Source organism: Solanum lycopersicum, chromosome 8, assembly GCF_036512215.1.
Source record: "Solanum lycopersicum chromosome 8, SLM_r2.1".
Taxonomy (NCBI): Eukaryota; Viridiplantae; Streptophyta; class Magnoliopsida; order Solanales; family Solanaceae; genus Solanum; species Solanum lycopersicum.
In genome coordinates this window covers 58,524,816-58,544,818 of record NC_090807.1, presented here as the reverse complement: position 1 = coordinate 58,544,818, position 20,003 = coordinate 58,524,816, and the positions used below count along the sequence as shown (strand labels likewise).

Here is a 20,003-nt window from a genome sequence, read left to right as displayed (position 1 = left end):
ATCGGTGTGGATTCCTTGGTGCCTAGAAAGATGTTCTTCTTTGCTTGGTTAACAGCAGTGAGGCCGATTTGAGTAATGGATACTTGAGGAAGAGGATGATTACATATGTTAGCTAGTGATTTATGTGCAGAAGTTCATGCAAAATGTGGATAACCTCTTATTTACATTAATCAAGTGACTACCTGGTATGAATGGGCAGTCTTGAATTTAGTATTTCATGAGATTGACTGATATTATGCACCAAATCCAGTATTTCATGGGAAGACTAAGCACACGGAGAGTGACAGTCAATGTTGTGAAGTCGAGTGATCAACTTGCGATATCTCACCAAGCTCCTCATTGGTCCTTGTATTAATTACATTTGTAACAAGCTATGATCTGTATGCACTAGCTCGAGGAGAGTGTTCGGATAGTAATAGGTATATACAATCCTACTTGGAATAGTAATAGTAATAAGAATAGTATATAGTATCCTACTTAGAAAAAGATTGTATTGTAGTGTCCTAGTTGGAAAAGGTATCTAATACTTTAAAAACAACAATTCAATACTCCCTCCGTTTAAAGAAGAATGACCTCCTTTCCTTTTTAGTCTTGTTTCAAAAAGAATGATCTCTTTCTTTTTTTGGTAACATTTTGAATTCTGCTTTCCATGTGGCATGTTTAAGGCCACAAGATCAAAGGACAATTTTGTACATTTAATCTAACTTTAATTTAGGACCACAAGATACAAAAGTCTTCTTTATACTCTTAAACTCCGTGCCAAGTCAAACTAGGTCATTCTTTGTGAAATGGTGGGAGTAATATTTTCTCCTATACTTCTCACCGCTATAAATGGTAATGAATAAAAACTATCGCTAAATCAGAAATTATTCATTAAAAGGTACCCATCCAAGTAAATTTTCCCACTTTAAAATTGAAAATTAATTCTTCGAATCAAGTTAGCTTTTTTGGGTCCTTGTTTGGAGTTAAATGTTAATTGTGCTTAGATGAATATCATTATTATTACAGTAGCTTTAATTATGTTCGATGTTGTGATACTAAATTCCTATATTTATAGTATCTTTTATGCTATCCATAAAATTAACTTTTTTATAAAGAAGCTTGTGCTTCCTTTTGCTTTAACCCTGTGACGCTTTTCATCATATTTTGCATTTTTCACTTTAAAAATACTGAGTTAGAAACTGCTGTCTACAAGAACAAATTACCAACCAGTATATTTTTTTGTATGATTTCGCCTAGCTCTGAGTGAAGGTCTAAATCAAAGCTTACCTTAGGGCAGACAACCCACATGTTCTTTTCGATAACCCATAAATTCCCTAGTGTGGCACACAGTTTAGAACTCGATGGATAATGTCTCGACTGCCCTTCTCCATTTCAATACTAGGGTTTTATATGTGACAGGTTCAAACACGTGATATTCGGCTAACTGACACATCATTTCCTATGCCCTTACCACTGGACCAAAGTTCTAGGGGCACAACCCACATATTTATTTTTAAAAATACCTAATAATTCGCCCTTAATAAGTGGAAATGAATGTTAACTTCTTGAGTATTTACAGGTAATTCATGATGAAATGCTCTTGGAAGAGATTGAGAGTGTCAAAGGTTCTGAAAGTGATCAGATTCCTCTACCTCTTCAGCATCTCCAAAATTTTATCCAAGAACTGAATTCTGAGACAACTTTAAACAGCACAAATTCATTGCTGGAGACTGTTATTACTTCTTGCATGAGAGAAATGTACCAGTATGCTCGTGTTCATGGCGTGCATTTATTGGAATGTGTCATGGACGCTGCTCTGTCTGCCGTGAGAAAACAGGAACTGCATGAGGCTAGCAATGTACTGTTCACAGTTAACCTTTTGACTTTATATTTCAGAAAGCCCAGATATAAACCTGCTTTCTTTTGGTTTCAGCATAGCAATGGCACATTCTTATACTACTAAAAAAAGGAAAAAGAAAGAGAAAAAATAATGGCTCATTTTGATATTAACTCACTTCTTACTTTTTGCTAATAAAAACTCTTAATTCTTTTTTCTATTTAGATTCTTTTGCTGTTTCCCCGGCTCCAACCTCTTCTAGCCGTCCTTGGTTGGGATCTTTTGTCTGGTAAAACGGATTTAAGAAGGAAATTAATGCAGCTTCTGTGGACAAGTAAATCACAAGTTCTTCGTTTGGAGGACTCTCCAAATTATGGGAACAGATCAGATGAGGTAGTTTCCCGTGCTTCTGTTATGATAGAATGGAGCAGGCTGCTGTTCTTTCCTTTTCCCACTTCCTTTCTAATGTTTTCTCTGCAAGTTGCATTATGTGCTTTCATGAGCGGATATGTTTGTATGTTTTCACTAAAACAACCTTTATTTTGGCAGGTGTCCTGTGTTGAACATCTCTGTGATCTCCTTTGTTATCAGCTTGATCTTGCTTCTTTTGTAGCATGTGTGAATTCTGGCAGGTCATGGAGTTTGAAGTCGTCGCTACTGTTGTCCGGTAAAGAGTATTTGCAGCAAGAAAATGAAGATGCGCATTGGGATCCCTTTGTTGAAAATTTTGTGCTGGAAAGATTATCTGTACAGAGTCCTTTGCGGGTAAACTCTGTGCTGTCCTTCCACAATAGAACTTTTATCGTTTGATCTGCTGATGCGTTTCACAGGATTCTGGATTTTTCTTTTTTTGGAAGAGAAGTATCTTTTATAGAAGGAAAGTTTTAACATTAATTGAAGGGAACCAACTTGTTTTAAGTCCCACCTGTTCAGTTATTTTGTGCCCTCCTTGTTCAGTTTAAATCTATATAGTTTGCTTTTTTTATTTTTAAAAGTAGCTTTTACTTACAAATTTGGATTGAGCTTTCATTGAAGCGCATTTGCATTTATTCAGTGCCTTTATTACTTGCCTGCAATTGAGGCTGAGGTTCCATCTGCAGTTTGTGTGCATGGATCAAGTTAACTGTTGTCTCTCTTCTTGATATAACATTATCCATAAATTCTGAAGATTCATTAAAATTTGAGTGGATATAAGGTTGTCCAGAGATGAGGTGATGAAGTGCTTATTGGTACATGTTCACATGCCTCCCTAAAAAGATCATCAAACTGCCTATATTCACCAGGAAACTAGAAATAAGTTGAACCAATCAGAGCCAGAAAATTTAAGTTTAAGATTATCAAAGTATATTTTTGGTAAATGATTGCAAATATTACTTCTCTCTTCTCTCTGCCGCCACCTCTCCTTATCCTTTCTCTCTCTCTCTCTCTCTCTCTCTCTTTTGCTTCTATTATGAATTTGATATTCATGTCTTAAAATGGTATTTTTCTTACAGTTACTTGCGACATAGTAATTGCTGATTTAATTGTTCAGTTTCTTGTTACATAATATTTTGCCATCTTCTAGGTATTATTTGATGTGGTTCCAAGCATTAAGTTTCAAGATGCTATTGAATTGATGAGCATGCAGCCAATTACTTCCAATCTATCCGCCTGGAGGAGGTGTGGGGACTTACTCTTTTGCAATGTTTTGTTGACTTTGGGGTCAATTTTGATGTTTATGTTGAAAGAAATAATTAAATAAGTAAAAGTATATTCTCTCTAACTAGCACAATTTAACATGGTATTACAGTTAAATTCATCCAATTCTTTGTTTACCCAATGTTGGGCCCCCAGTATGTTGTCCATGCTCTAATTTGAAGTCCTTGATGTGCGAGGGGTGTTGAGTTTGTCCTTGTCCCACATTAGTTGTTAGATGGAGATTTTGTCTCTTTATATGGTCTTGGACTATTCTCACCTCATGAACTAGCTTGGGGTTGAGTTAGGTCCAACATCTATTTTCGTAACAATTTATGCCATGCATATAGATACTTTGGATCCGGATGAATATTGGACAGGCAAGCATGATTTGTAAGATAAAGTTATCATGTACTGATGCTTGTGTCAAGATAGACTGTTGTAGTACACACCCCTTGGGGTGCGCACTGGGTGAACGCAGGATGCTGCATCGGCTGCCCTTCAATGTTATTAGCTGCTGTGCTTGTTGATGCATTACTTCTGGCAGATAGAGCTTATACTAATGTCCTTAATATTACAATGTGATTATTCAAAATTCTATGTTTGATCCTAGCATGGGATTAAACTCTTTAAGGCTTACATGTATATGGATGAAGTAGGTTAACTTACTGCATACACTTCCCCTCTTTTTCCATTTGTATGCTTTGTAGGATGGAAGACATTGAACTCATGCACATGCGTTATGCTTTGGAATCTGCTGTCCTTGCACTTGGAGAGATGGAAAAGAATTTAGGGGAGGGAGTAGGAAATGACCAGATCAATTTGTGCTACCTGAAAGATTTGAAGAACCATCTTGATGCCATCAACAACATTTTCCGCAAGGTGTCTGCTATCTGAAATTCTTTTATGTAGTTCTTTCTCTATCCTTGTCTTCTGTCCTTTTATTTCAAGCCCACATATAGTTATTAATGTAAGTGAATTTATAGTATGATGAAAAACATGACCTTGTTTGCAAAGATCATGGCACTAAGCTGGTAGAGAACTTTTAAATTTCATTATCACTGATAAAGTAAAGAAAAATGTGATTATAATGCTTGTCTTTGAATTTTTGCGTAGTTCTGCTTTCGAATGTTCAAATGGTTCAATCTGGGATGCTGGTTAACTCCTTACTGTATCTATTAGGTTGCCATGCATGTCAAATAGGTGTGTCTGCAGATGTTAATTGGGGAGTGGGCTAACATCCCTCAATTAATGGACAGTCCCTCTAAGTGAGTAATTTAAATTGAATTGATCTGAATCACAAACCATATGATGTCGTTTCTTATACTTTTGTTTGGCAGAACGTCAATGTTTTAGTTAATTCAAAGAAGGTATGATGTTTTAATTTGTAGAAGTAAAGTGAAGGGGAATGATTTGGAAGACCAAAGTGCCGTATAAGGTAATCTGTTTTACCTGGCTGTAGGCAAAAGAAGCATTCTTCACTCATGAGAACCTGAACAAGAGGAAATTCAATCTCTGCTCTAGATGCTACCTGTGTGAAAAACAGGTTGAGACGGTCAATCACCTCTTCTTACACTGCAGATGGATAGGCCAGCTGTGGCAGATTTCATCCATAAGAGAGGAAGATCATATGGGTGAAACCTGGGAGGATTAAAGAAGTGCCATGAATCTGGAATAGAGATGTCGATGCAGTGAAGGAGGAGAGATGGAAAATGGTCCCAAGATGTATATGGTGGACTATATGGAAAGAGAGGAATCAGAGGTGTTTTGAAGGCAAACAGAGAAATATACAGAAGATCAAGACAGACTGATTAGATTTTTAGTATTTTTGGTGCAAACAAGTAGTCATAGACAGCACAGAAGATGTTTTAATGCTATTGACTGATGTAACTAGGAATACTAGGATTCTGTTAAGTGACAACTTTTGTGAAGGGAGACTACACTTTGATGTAGTATACTTGTGGATATATAGAGGTATCTTACCATTTTTTTTTAAAAAAGAAGATAGACAAATAATGAGCAGAAAGTACGTTGTGAATATCCTGAACAGTGTCTATATGCTTGGAAATGAGGATAAATTGACAGTAGAAAGAGAAACCTGTGAAATCCTCGTTCCTCTGCCTTCCTATATGATGAATTCTGAAAAAAACTAGACATTCCCAGAGATATTTGACCAATCCAACCTGTTTGTGTAGAGGATTGGGTGTCTTTTGGCGAAAATATATTTTATAGGTTTCTCCTTTTGTGGTATACCACTTGTATATGACCATGTTGGCTTTGTTCTTACTAATGAAATACTTTACCTGATCAACTTTTTTTCCTAACCAATCCAACCATTAGGAGGAGGAGAATATGTATGAGGGGAATCCACTATAGGTGTGGGTTATGTATGGAAGAGAGGAGAAAATGGTTTCATGTAGAACTTTGTCATTCTAGCTCTTGGAGATTTATCTTGAATCATTGACTAGTTAATTTGGATATTTCTCTAGTTGAGAAGGTTGGGAATAAAATGTGACATATTCCCCTTTTCTTCCCCATTACTGGACCACCGAGCAAGACCCAGAAGAATCTGTAGTCAGAAGTGCTGCCCCCTCTCCTATTTCTTCCTTTTTGGCCATGACACGCTTCGATTTGTGATCCTGATCTTTCTCCAGCTAAGATGTACCAGGTTTGTCTGCATTTGGGCTGAATTAACATCAGTTACTTGAGGTTGTGGCAGAATACGAATATAAGCAGAATATCAGGAATGTCAACTCAGTAAGCGTTTGATTTACTTTTCGTTGCTTTTATGTTGAAACTAGGGCGAGGATGAGGTCATACAGAGGTAGAAAAGCAATTTGCTAAGTGGAGGGAGCATATCATGTTGCATCAAAGTTATAGAGACAGCCATTGATTTCCAGTTCATGTATGGATTGGTAGAAAGACGAGAAACAAGAGAGAACTCTGCTTGATAATTCTCTCAAGCTATTAGGGTAAGTAACTAAAACATGTTTTAAGAAGGGAACAAGATTAATGATACATAATTACAGTAAGTGTAGTTTAAGAATCTTATAATTTCAAGATTCTAGAATATTTTCAACATTCTAACACTCCTCCTTAAGTCGGTTCATACAAATCATTTTGAAAAATATTAGGGGTAGGGGATATGGGGTAGAGGATCACAAGGCGGGGAATCAGATTTTCACCAACAAGGTGAAAGTTCAGGTAGGCAACCATATGAACTACTAAGATTCCCCGTTTCATACAAATCATATGTACCAAGTTTTCTACATATTAACATGTTCTGAGACCGGCAAGGAATTCAGTAAATATCTACAATCTGATTAATTGACCTCATGAACTTTGTGACAATGTCTCATGAGATGATCTTTCTTTGGGAAAATGATAATCATTTTCTATTTCTTTGGTAATTTGATGTAATGTGAGGATCCTGTTACATTACATCATGACTTTCATAAAGGAGAGACACATCATGGATGTTGCTCTCGTAGCTAGCGAATGTGTGAATTCTAGACTAGGAGGAGATGATCCAGGCATAATTTATAAGCTTGACTTAGAAAAGGCATATGATCATGTCAACAGGAAGTTTCTCCAAAACATCCCCAGTCAGATGGGCTTGGGCTTTAGAGAGAGTGGCTGAAATAGATTGTTTTTTGTGTCAAAACTGGTAGATTCTCTATTTTGATAAATGGAGAACCTGTGGTTTTTTTCTTTGCTCAGACAGGGTGACCCTCTCTGACCCTTTTTGTTTATAATAGCTATGGAAGGTTTTAACAACATGACGAGGATAGCCATTCAGAATAGGTAGTTGACAGGTTTTAAGTTGAGCAACATAGAAGGTGTGCCATCTTTTCTATGCAGATGATACATATGCAGAGAACAGATCAGCCTCATTAGAATGATTCCTTTTATTTTTGAAGCAATTTCAAGCTTATGTGATTTTGAGGAAAACCATTTTGTTAACTATTAAGGAACTAGAATAGATGCAGGGAATGTCCAAATTTGGGGTGCAGAACATACCAACTACCAACTGTAACTGTTTATTTGGGCATGGCTGTGAGTAACAAACACAAGGGACATGATGATATGGGATGGGATAATTAAAAAGACAGAAAAAGTTAGCAACATGGAAGACACAATATTTGTCATTAGGGGGCTTACCTACACTAATGAATTTTGTGTAAGATACATTGCCAACCTATATTATGTCCTTATTTCCTATCCCCACTGAAGGACTGAACAAGCTAGATAAATTGAGAAGGGATTTTGACAAAGGGCTACACTTGGTCAAATGGGAAATAGTCCAGCTCAACAAGATCTCAGGGGGACTTGGACTAAGGAACTTGAAAGTTCAGAATGACTATTTATTGATGATGTGGTTATGGAGGTAAGTGGAGGAAGAAGAAGCACTATAGAAGGAAATGATACAAAACAAATATGGGCAAAGTAGTCATTGGTGTACAAATAGTCACCAACACCTATGAAGTCTTAGTTTGGAGGACAATCAAGAATCTTTGGCCTAAATTTTCTTTTAATATTAGCTATAAGTTGGGAATGGCAGTCGAATCATTTTTCTGGGAAGATGTTTGATTGGACCGTCTACATGATGACTTCCTATCCAGATTTATTTTCTTTTTGCAGTCAACCTGAGGCTACAGTGGCAGTTAATTGGCCCATTCAAGGATGGTAGATCACCTTCAGAAGGTATCTGCATGATTGGTAAGTGAACAGGTTGGCACTAATCTTGTAAAAAATCAGCAGCTTCAAAGGCACAGGTCCAAGTCCTGACACGATCAGATGGAAAATGCTACTGATGGGATCTTCTCAGTGAACAGAATTCATAAAGATAATGTGAGGGAGCAATCAGGATGTGAAACAGGGCCTTGGGAGCAGATCTGGAAAAGTGTAGCACCTTCTAAGGTTAAATGTTTCTCTTGGTTGGCGGCTAGGAAGGCTTGTCTCACTCAGGAAGCCTTGAAAAAGAAGGGATTCCAAATTGTGTCCAAATGTTTTCTATGTAATGATGCAGAAGACACCAGTAGTCACCTTTTTCTACATTGTAAAGTAACTTCACAGATTTGGTCTTTGTTCATGAGCTTAACAGGAATCAGATGGACAATGCGGAACATACTGCTGATCTTTTGAGTTGTTGGATTAGAATACGGGAAAGAAAAAGTCAGAAGAAGTGGTGGAGAATAGTCTCAGCATGTATTTGATGGACAGTGTGGAAAGAAAGAAACAGTAGATGTTTTGAGGATAGGTTTGATTCCGTTCAGAAAGTGAGTGGAATGGCATTGTATACTTTTATTTTTGGTGTACAGAAAATAGTCTAGAGGATGTAGAACAGTTAGTTGATTTGTTAGGTTCTCCGTAAATACTCTCTGTTTTTCTTTTTTTTTTTTTGGTCCTGAAACTTTTGGAGGTCTCCAACATGTCCTTAATGCTGGGGAGTACAACATTACCGATTTCCTGAAAAGATCATCCATCGTAGGAGTAGTTTGGCTCACCAAAACTTGGTCACACACTATATCAAGATCAAGCCTAATATGTGTCAAGACTGAAAACATCTTCTGACATTGCTCCAATTGTTTAATACTTGTAGTACTGGTGTCAATACCAGTAGTAGTGGGCATCAACTCCTTAAACTCTTCAGTAGCTGCCTGAACCTGTCCAAGATGGGTAGATACATATAATCAATTGCTGCTTTTCTAAGGTTATTCAGCAACGATAAAAGGTTAGTTGGGAATTCAGATTATAAAAGTGAGAGATGTCATTTGTGTATAAACCACGATCCTTTCCTTTCTCCAAACTGAAAAACAAGTTTGGAAAGGACAAAGCAGAGCAGAGGTAGCATTTTGAATCAAATAGACTTCCACACCAGGCATAACTGAGTATATCAGTCTTTTCCCTTTTCTCCTAATTTTTTCATCAATATCCTCATCCTGTTTAATTAATTGATCTAGAATGCCTTGTCCCCTTTACCATAATTGAACTGAAAAAAACCAAGATAAGTAGTTCATACTACCTATCAATGGTTTTGTGGGGATTGAATGGTTCGGCTTGCTGGAAGCTATGATTTTATAATCAAAAGCATTCGATTCGTGTGACATTGTGGTGTATCCAGGGAACTTCAACAATTATCTCAAATCTTTAAAAAGCAACCTCAAATCAGTAGTAGGAGACGGTTTACAGAATATTATAATGATCCCAAGTGCTGGAAGTATAGCAAGAACTGTAAAAAAAGATAGGATTGGCCAGACAGCAATTGCCTGGTCAGGAAATGGTTGGTATGCATTGATACATGGATGGATAGGTTTGGATTGAGGAGGTGAGTCCCAGAGGAGAAAATAGCTTGCTGAAAAGTTTTGGGAGGCTTTTCACATGTTGGTGCATGATTAGATCTCATTGGAAGAAATCTTTTTTGCCCTCATATGTGACAATGTGGCTACTCGCCTGAGTATCACGTTTCTATCTATGCTGTTGGTTGTGCTGCAACACTCTCTTAAGGAAATAACAGGCTTAAACAGTCGCCAGAAAATTAACATGATGGTTTCTTCCTTTTTTTTTTTATGAAGTAAGAACATGATGATTTCTTCCTGACATCACTTGTAGATACATAGTGACTAAAAGTTCATAAACGCTCTGATACTATGTGAGAAACAAGAGAAAGAATAGAGAACACTGCTTGATTATATTTTCTCCAGCTATTTGGTTTTAACTAGTTAAGTTTAGATGTTCTAAGATAGGGACGAGAATCAACAAACACATAATTACATGAAGTAATTGATCCTATAATATAACTACAAGATTCTAGAATAGATACAAGATTTTAACATAAATTACGTCTTAATTTATTAATTCTGTATATTGATAAGTTTGGAAGAAGTATTTTGGAGAATGTAACAAAGCTGGTCTTAGTAATATCTTTCTTCCAATTGAGAGAAAGTGGGAGTGAAAACTACTTTCATTGAATGATTGTGATATTATTGCAACAGCAGAAATTTAGTTTTGTGGGCTGTGGTTTGATTTTTTCTCTAAATTTTGAGGAAGGATTTCTTAAGCAATTTGTATTGCCCTTCCATTTCTTGTAATCAGTCCTTGTATTACTTACAACAAAGGGATGTTTTTCCATGCAATCACAGATATTGATGGTGAACATTATCATCTCTCTTCTGCATATGGATGGTCTCTCTCTCAATTTGACACCTTGTGCTTCATCAAGCACCTCATCTGAGTCATCCAATATCTCTAAGGAGCAACAATTTGAGGATGCAGCTCAAGATGGACAAAACAAGACCATTGTAATGTTAATAGGGCCACTATTGAATATTTTACGGCAGTATCTACCATCTTCAAACTCAGAGAAGGATAATAATTGGAAAGTAAACGTATCTGCTGGTATTAAAGAAGCCATAGAATGGAGAATTATGAATGCGAAAAGATCTATTGAGGACTGGGAATGGCGTTTGTCAATTTTACAGTGCCTTCTGCCATTCTCGGAAAGACAGTGGAGATGGAGGGAGGCTCTTACTATTCTACGTGCTGCCCCATCGAAACTACTAAACCTGTAAGTATTATTGGTGTTTCTACATCGCCAATTTGATGCATATCATTTTGAAATGTCCCTTTTTCTGGACTACTTAGTCAAAAACCTTAAAAAATGGCTGTTCCAGTTGTCCTACTGTATTCCTTCTCTTACTACATTGCCAATTTGATGCATATCATTTTGAAATGTCCTTTTTTCTGGACAACTGAGTCAAAAACCTTAAAAATGTCTGTTCCAGTTGTCCTCACTGTATTCCTTCTCTTACTTTATCAATTTGAATAATCGGAATGCCTAAAATATCTTATATCTATGAAAGAGTGGGTTTATCTGAAATTTTAGTAATATCTAGAAGTATTTATGGTGGAAAACTGCTCTTTTTCAATTTGCATAGTCAACCTGTATCTCTTGTTTACTGGCTAGTTCTCTCTCTTGTTGCATTTATAGTTCTTTGTGAGCCTGAATTGTATTTAATCTTAAATGTTTTTCCTTTCATGTAATGGTTAAATATTTTAATTTAGGTAAACTTTCACATATAGCCACTTAAAAATAATTAATTACTCTCCATAGCTACAGTTTGATAATTATAATTTTTAGCTACATGATATATGGAGGAGAGAGGCAAGCGAGACTGGGAGAGAGAGGAGAGAGGCGAGAGAGAGGGACAAATATTGGTTACATAATTGTATATTATACATATGTATTTGTATATATGGCAAGAGAGATTGAGAGAGAGAGGAGAGAGGTGAGCGAGACTGGGAGAGGGACGAGAGGGGCGATATCGAGAGAGGGAGGAGATAGGTGAGCGAGAGATGGCAGAGAGTGGGAAAGAGGTGAATTATATATGTATATAATTGTATATTATACATATGCATTTGTATATATGGTAAGTGAGATTGAGAGAGGGAGGAGAGAGGCGAGCGAGAGAGGACAGAGAGTGGGAGAGAGGTGAATTGTTTATGTATATAGGACATAGGTTAAATCATTGTATATTATACATATGTATTTGTATATCCTGACGAATTATACTAATTATACAAACTCGAAGTCAGCCTACGTAATTAATGTATAATGTTAGTCGCGAGTGGTAATTATAGCAAACTATAGCTATGATGAGTAATTAAATAGTATAAGTTTGCTTAGCTGCGTAATTTTTCCTTTAATTTATGCCATACCTTTGGAATCCTGGTTTCAATTTCACTTCAATGACTTGCCTTCATTCCTTTGATGCTCTAGGGAATTTGTTAGGTATAATTGAACTGAACTGAACTACTTGATTTTAAGATGGGTGATAAGCACCTGAATCCGTATCAAGCCTACCACCTCTTCTCACGAAAACATATTCTTCCTAAACCCCATATTCTTAGCATGTCAGGTACTGAATAAACGGATGACCGATGTAGAATTAACATTTCGGTGTAGGGTTGCATTGTCCCGGTGATACATAGACCATATTGCCTTAGCTTTTTGTCATGATCCAAATCAGGAACAAACAAACCATCCATCTCATATAACCATGTAAACTCAATAATTTAAACATGTTAAATAATTATATCATTTAAAGCATACATGAAGTACCCTTAGAGTCCTTTGTTGACAAAATGCTCTCAAACACTCTTTCTGAGGACCTTCTCTCTCCTTCCCTCTAGGAGGGGATAGCTCCTTTCCCGATATCTGTTAAGATGTCTTGTGGGGCGTTTGGAGAAGAGGCACATGAAAGACCCATTCTGGCAGACTTATGGTTTAAAGAGATGGTCATCAACAAGTTGGAAAGATGTATTTGGGGTGAACATCTATGAGATGCATGGAGATGTTTTAATTCGAATTCCTGAATAGATACATGGTTAAGAAAATTCTTCAAGGGCTATGGTTCTGGAAAAAGCTCAGACTTCAACTAGAATGGTGGAACCTATGGAGGGAAGCTCCTCGACCTCCATTTCTGTCAAGGAAACTTGGATTAAAGCAGTTAGAATCCCTCTCTATTTGTGGCACATAAATTTTTTTTCTACATTTTGGAGAATTTTGTGGGGGTTGGGTGGGCACATAAGAAAAAACAGAATTCAAAAACCATTTAAAATGGGCGAGAATTCTGGTTCTGAATGATGGAAGAAACTTCCGGAGGGAGCCAGGGAGTTGTCGATAACTCTAAGTGGAATCACTTACAACATTCCAATTTGACCAGAAAGCAAACCAAGATGTGAAATCACACCAGATTTAGTTGAGGGTGTCACTGGAAAAGACGATGCATATGAGTTTCCAACACGAGCTATCTCCAGTGGACGAAAGGGGATTACTTCTGTGAAGTACATAATTCCCATGTTTATAGGATTCTACTGACAAGAACCATGTAGGGTGTACTTCTTCAATATATGGAGGGCTGTTTAGAGAAATGGCACGCGAGGGGCATAGGGTTCTTATAAATGAGGGCAACAAGCTGGCCAGTACCATGAGTCTGATTGGGGTCATCTTTTATTGATTCACTTGGGTCTGACTTAACGGCCCATGTGATTTTTAAGAACTTTGAAGGATCAAATTCATCAGCTTATTTCAGTGATGCTTCCTGTGAAATTAGGTCTTAGGCCTAACTCACACCACACAAGCTATAACTCTAAGGGAGGAGGATTGTCCAAGCCTTATATGGAGTCCACCCATCTCGTTAACTACCGATGTGGGATTTTTGTCATTCTTTAACACCCTACCTCACGCCCAGTGCTTAGCATCTGGTGCGTGGGCAATTTTGATATTTTGGGAGCCCCAACATCGGGTGAGACTGGGCCTGCTTTGATACCATGAAAGTTTAGATACTGCAAAAGTATACTTTATTCATAGTATTTGTACAGTATTTATAGGAGAACAAGTAAAGACCAATTAAACTAATCAATCCCTAATTCTAAGGAAATCCTTGAATCAAAGGATTTCATCTAAACTATTTTCCTAGAATAATATGTTCTAATCCTATATTTACACAAATCCGCCAACTTTATTTTTGGATCAGATTATAATCAAATCTGCCAGCTCAATGGTGGAGCAGATTATGACTAAATCTGCCAACTCATCCAACACTTCCTTTGAAATTTCCGAACTCTTCCCAATTCAGACTGCATCACATGTGAAGATCCAAAGTGCAGTAGACATGAGCTGTTTTGCAAAAGCAGTGTCAACCATTGTAGATGTTCCAAATTGGGTAACTCGGCATAGATAGTTGCGACAGAAACCGCAGTAGAGACATGATGATAAGAGCAGGGTAATTAAAGTAAGGTCGATTGATTTTGCCAAACAAAACTCAGTTATCTCTGCAGAAAATTGGGAGAAGAAGAGGCATTGCCACTTCTTGTGGAGCGTGAACAAGCCATTCTAGAAGTCTGGGTTCCACAAAATATGATCAAATCAGTGTTATCAAAAGCAAAAAAGCATATAAAAGCTCTGAGGTCTACTGGGACCTTAAGCGCTTAGCACAAGCAAAACATGGGTTTTAATTGAAAAATGCAAAGCGAGAAAACAAAACACAACCAAATAATTATAAAGCATGAATAACAAATATATGAACAAAGAAATTCATTTTTTTTAATGATAAAGTGAAAAATCAACTGTTTAGTGTGGCCTCTTCGGAAGAGGCTCATTGGCAAGGAAAGTATGCCTTAAAACCTTGATGATGACACCGAAAAATACATTCATTAAAAAGGGAAACTCTCAACACATTTTGAGCTTCACTTTAGGGCTTAAGTGTGCCTTTGTCAGCTCTAGATCAAATTAAGCTAAACGTTAGTGGCAGATTTCCTGCGTCACGAGAGGTGGTTTGGAACTTCATTACAATTTATAGCTGCAGACAAGCTAGAAAGTTGAAATCTGATAGTGTGTATAACAAGGCCAGGATTCAAATGGGAACAAAAATAAAAAGATTAGTTTCTTTTGATTTTAAATTCAAGAGTAATGGAAACAAAATGTTACACCCCAACTCAGGGACGCAGCTGGTACCTGGTGGGACTCCTGACCTCGAGCCGATCCTTCCTGGACAACTAAGCTGTCAGCGTAATACCAACTAGAAAATCAAGATAACAAAAAAGTATATCTCGGCTTAAAAATAAGACATCGCTCGACAAGCCCCCTTGTCAACATAACATGTGGTAAACTCAGCGAATTCCAACAATTTATATTGAACAAAAACTAAATACTGTGCAGGCCATCAGTCACCAAGCTGTCTATAATCAATTAATGCTATGCGTGCTTTTGATGCCACCATGATATCTAGAAATATATAACCTGAACACATATATACATATACGATCAATGCCGACAAGCCGCTGTGCTAAAATGACAAAACAACTAGGCCAACATGGCCGACAATGCACATCTACACAGTCCCAAGTCTGCAACCCTCTAAGGGTAATATACTTAGCCTAGACAGGTCCCCGACCTACCCATTAGCTATACATAACAAAAGACTAACAAGCCTCTTGATCTAACAACTCTAGAAAAGTGGAGCTGACCAGTCTGCTGGAACTCAGCCACACTACTTAGGAAACCTGTGTACCTGTCTATCGAGACCTACATGCATGAATGCAGCTCCCCCAATCAACGGGGCATCAATAGGAAATAAAGTACCATGCATGAAAGACAACAAAATAATTCAACAAGTATCATAATATACTGAAAGTAACCAGGTAGGCGAGTCAAAAATAATCTGTGTGAACTGACCTGCCCCTGAATCTAACCATACAAAAAATAATCAACAATAACCTACCCAGGCCCCTATAAGCTTGACAAGTACAAAAAACAAACGAAACAACCTACCAGGGCCCCTATAAGCTCGACAGATACAATCCAATAAATATACCCTTATTGGTAATGCTCTAGCCCCATATGTAATCCTGCATCTCTAAGGGAACATGTTGAAAGAAGGAAATAGCCAAACATACCTTTTTTTGATGATTCCACGCTGTAAGCTCATGTCTACCCGCACAACCACGACAGTACTACAGTGGTAAGTTCAATCAACAAACAAGAACAAGAATTACTGCGACAATCCAACAATTGGTACAAATTTCCACCGTAAATTACTATCTTGGGTCTAAGGTAGTTGTAAACCGCTAAAAGATGGTTCTTACCAGCTAAACACACTCGAAACATTGCCATACACTCAATACACAGCTAAAACCTTTCTGCCACAACACCTATAGGGATACACCACATAATCGATGGGTTAAATCACTACGTAGAGAAACTTTCGTTAAGCTTACGAGCTAAGAACATCAACATCCATGGAGAGTCTCTGGGTTTTATTTTTGATTTTCTCTGGTTTTTGGGTGAAAAATTTGGGATTAATACGAAGAAGATAAGGTTGAACACCCCCCCCCCCCCCCCCCCCCCGTGAAACTGCCAGATTGATACTTGATAGTTTCATCTATGAAATAAATATACAACTATTGCAAGAAAAAAAGCCATATTCTTGCAATATAAAGGTGTATTCCCAAATGATAATAAGTCTATGTATTGTGTTTTTACTAATGGAATTCTTTAAAAAGAATGTGTACAAAATTAACAAAAAGGATATGACAAATTAGTCAGATTATGATATAGATATCAAAATAAGGGAATTAAGCGTAATATTATAAACCCCAAGGGAGGTTAGTGTTATAGAACGAAACCTTATTTAATGTTTTGAATTAGATATTTAGATTCTTTGACATGTCATTTGCTACTATCATTACATTTAGAACCCAAGTTAAGTGGGTATTCCAAATTCAGGTAGAATAGTTTTCATCCTGAAATTCATTATAGCATTTAGCAGTCCTAGGAAAGACAGAAGTGGACTTAGGATTTTGAGTTTATAGATATTGATTTTACTTAAGACGGTCTACGGGGTTATGCATATGTAGTGGTTCATAAGAAATTTCGGGGTCTGGATCAAAGCTATTGGTTTCTGCCAATCTTGTGAGTAGAACTTCAGTTCTGCCCCTGAGGAAAGAGTTACATGGTAGATATCTGATGCATCACAACTTTGATTCCATTGCATTCCGGTAGTATGTGTAAATCAAAACTATATGTTTTAAGTGTTACATTAGGTTATCAAACTACCCATTAATCTGCACTCTTACTACCATAGATATTCGGCCAATTTTTAATTCAAGCAACATCTTTTGTATTGCGTTAATGCAGCTGTATGCAAAAGGCAAAGTATGATATTGGAGAAGAGGCTGTCAACCGTTTCTCTTTGCCTCCAGAAGACAAAGCTACACTAGAGCTAGCTGAATGGGTAGATAGCGCCTTTGGAAGAGCATCTGTATGTTCCTTATCTGCTGATTGTGTGTCTGTTAATTGATATTCTGTGCAGAACTTTTATATCTTTTACAAATATTTTCTAATGTATCCCCAAAATGTTTGTGTTAATTAAGCAAGTTGAACACCCAAGGGTGTTGGCACAGTCATCAATGAAGTGAGTTGAGAATAATGAGGTCTCATGTTGAATTATTCCTGTCCGAGGAGTAAATAGTTGGTGATTCTTCCAATCTGTCCAAGCCTTGTCCAATAGAGTTATCCCTGTATCTGTCAGTGCTGGTGAGAGATAGTAGGTATCTCGTTGAATTAGTCGAAGTGCACGTAAGCTGACTCGGACACAAGGGACAAGGGTTATAATTTTTTTTTAAGCAAGTTGATGCTGGCTTCCTTTTAGGACCACCTTACTAAAACTTATGCTAAACTGACCAATTTGTGATTATGAGATCCGAAGGTCTCCGTATTGTCAAGCAGGTTATTCTCCAACAATGTTATAGCAGTTTACAGTACAAGGACCCATTCAGAATTTGATTCTTGCAATATTGTGCTTTCTTTTAGCTGTTTTCCTTTGCACCAAAAATTAAAAGTTTTCGATTGCATAGGTTTAAGGGGGCTCCGGTGTCTTTTTTTCTTTGGAATATGCCTCAAAGATAGTGCCCACCTAGTGTATTACATACAGAGAGAAATACGAGCCTTTGAAGAGAGAATAAATTTATTAAGATTAGAAGAATACTTATGTTTTATAAATTTTTTGAGCATGTATGAGTTCCCTAATAACTTAATCTTTTAGATGAGCTAATCACAGTTTAGTTTATTATCGCTGCCACCTTTCACAAGAGATAACTGCTATGTACTTGGCCTATGAAAAGAATTAGGCCGGCATGTGAGGAGGCATTGGAAATGTAGTTTAATGGAAGTGTACCCTCTCTAATGGCTTTAACTGTTAAATGAGGTGATTACAGAGTTCAATTATATTATCACTGTCATCAGCATTATTAGTTGACAGCCTTTACAACCACAAAAAAATCGCTTCAATTCTAAACTAGTTGGTCGGCTTTATGAATGCTCAATATCTGCTCCGCTCCTTTAGGGCCCATTTCTTTCAAGACGTCAGGTATTTACTGACAAATGCTGAAGAGAATTGATCTATGCTAGTTTCGGTTCAGTTGTTTCAAGACTACATATTCTTTTGTGACCAACAACAGGTTACATGTATTATAAGTTTCCCATGTTGGATTCCATGGATCTGACACTTCTTTATTTTTTAAACAGTTTTTCCGTGCCGGATCTGATGTGAATCCAGGAAGTGATGCTCTCAACTCAATTTAAATAATCTGCACGAATTATTTACCACCAGTCTTCTTTTGCTTAAAACAATAACGAACAGGGACTTATCAGTTCTGTGAGCTTAAGATTCTTGATATGATATGCTCTTCATGTGGTGGGCATCTTATAAGATGCTGAAGTTCAGAGTTAAAAGGATTGACTATGCTTTTCAACTTGGATAATGGGTGATGGGTGTTGAAATGTGTAGTGATCTTATTTATTTTTTGTTAGAGAGTGCACAATTTTGTTTATTTAACTAAGTCTTCAACACGCCGCCTCACCTGCGACCTATTTTTATTTAATGGTCCATGCATGTGGAAATTCTTTTATAAATTGGGTAGCAGTGAGACTCGAACTCACGACTTTTGCTTTGCCCGGATACCAAAGTTGAGTTGTGTGATCATGACATCTAAAAACTTAAGTTGGTATAGAAAATACTTTTTTATTTATCATGACTAGTGCTTCATATGGTTCCAATATGGATAAATATCAATTCAACAAGGATTCTTTACAATATCAAGAGTTCCTATTTTATCTTCAATTGCGGAAATATTTGTTTTGATACAACCTCCACTCAGATAATCCTATTTAATTTTCTCATGGTGTTTGTGTGTTTGTGGAATAAGGATGGTTGTCAACTAAGTGGATTTATTTTATGCGTAACTGAGACAACTTTCAACTTGTAGACATTTAAAAATTATATTTGTCATTTTTTAAAGGTTGAAGATGCTGTTTTCCGTGCTGCTGATGGAACTTCTCCAGTCCAAGAATTGGATTTCTCTTCTTTACGTGCTCAGCTAGGTCCTCTACCAGCTGTAAGACATCCTGTCCCTCTTCTCGGTCTCTTTCCCCCTATTTTCATGTTTTTATACATGTAAAACATGCCTACTCGTTTTTCATGGATGAAGTTGTACGCTGATGTGTTTGCCTTTTCTTTTAAGATTCTCCTGTGCATTGATATAGCTGCAACTTCTGCGAAATCTTCAAGCATATCCTGTAAGCTTTTAAGTCAGGTATGTACCACCACTGTGCTTAGTATTGCATAGTACAGTTCATTTCAGTTCTACGATTGCTTCTATTCTAGTTCAGTCATCATTTCTATGTCTTTGCTGTTTCTTATTTCTTGGTTGGGGTTGACCTCCTTGCTAATCCATGATGATTATAAAGTTTATCTTTCCAAGTGGACATAACCCGATTCACCAATGACTCATGTTGTCTGGTCATCCTTTATCTTTTTATTTTTTGAAATAGGTAACTTTGTATTCACACAAACGAACTCAGCAAGAAACTGATGAGGAGGGATTTACAAACCCCCAGGGGTGCCATCATTCTCAAAATCCAAAACAATCTTTCAAAAATTTACAATTG

The 20,003-nt window shown here is 37.1% G+C and overlaps 1 protein-coding gene across 4 annotated transcripts in view; it reads left to right on the top strand.

Moving 5' to 3' along the window:
* Positions 1 to 20,003, top strand: part of LOC101259468 (uncharacterized) — a 63,513-nt gene that overhangs the window by 4,234 nt on the left and 39,276 nt on the right. For all 4 annotated transcript variants that reach the window (XM_004245368.5, XM_010326858.4, XM_010326859.4 and 1 more), the window contains 9 exons: positions 1,562 to 1,840; positions 2,045 to 2,212; positions 2,369 to 2,584; positions 3,384 to 3,478; positions 4,204 to 4,375; positions 10,636 to 11,060; positions 17,193 to 17,316; positions 19,355 to 19,450; positions 19,577 to 19,648. In XM_004245368.5, the coding sequence (XP_004245416.1) occupies positions 1,562 to 1,840; positions 2,045 to 2,212; positions 2,369 to 2,584; positions 3,384 to 3,478; positions 4,204 to 4,375; positions 10,636 to 11,060; positions 17,193 to 17,316; positions 19,355 to 19,450; positions 19,577 to 19,648 (1,647 nt within the window). The remainder of the gene's footprint in view (positions 1 to 1,561; positions 1,841 to 2,044; positions 2,213 to 2,368; positions 2,585 to 3,383; positions 3,479 to 4,203; positions 4,376 to 10,635; positions 11,061 to 17,192; positions 17,317 to 19,354; positions 19,451 to 19,576; positions 19,649 to 20,003) is intronic.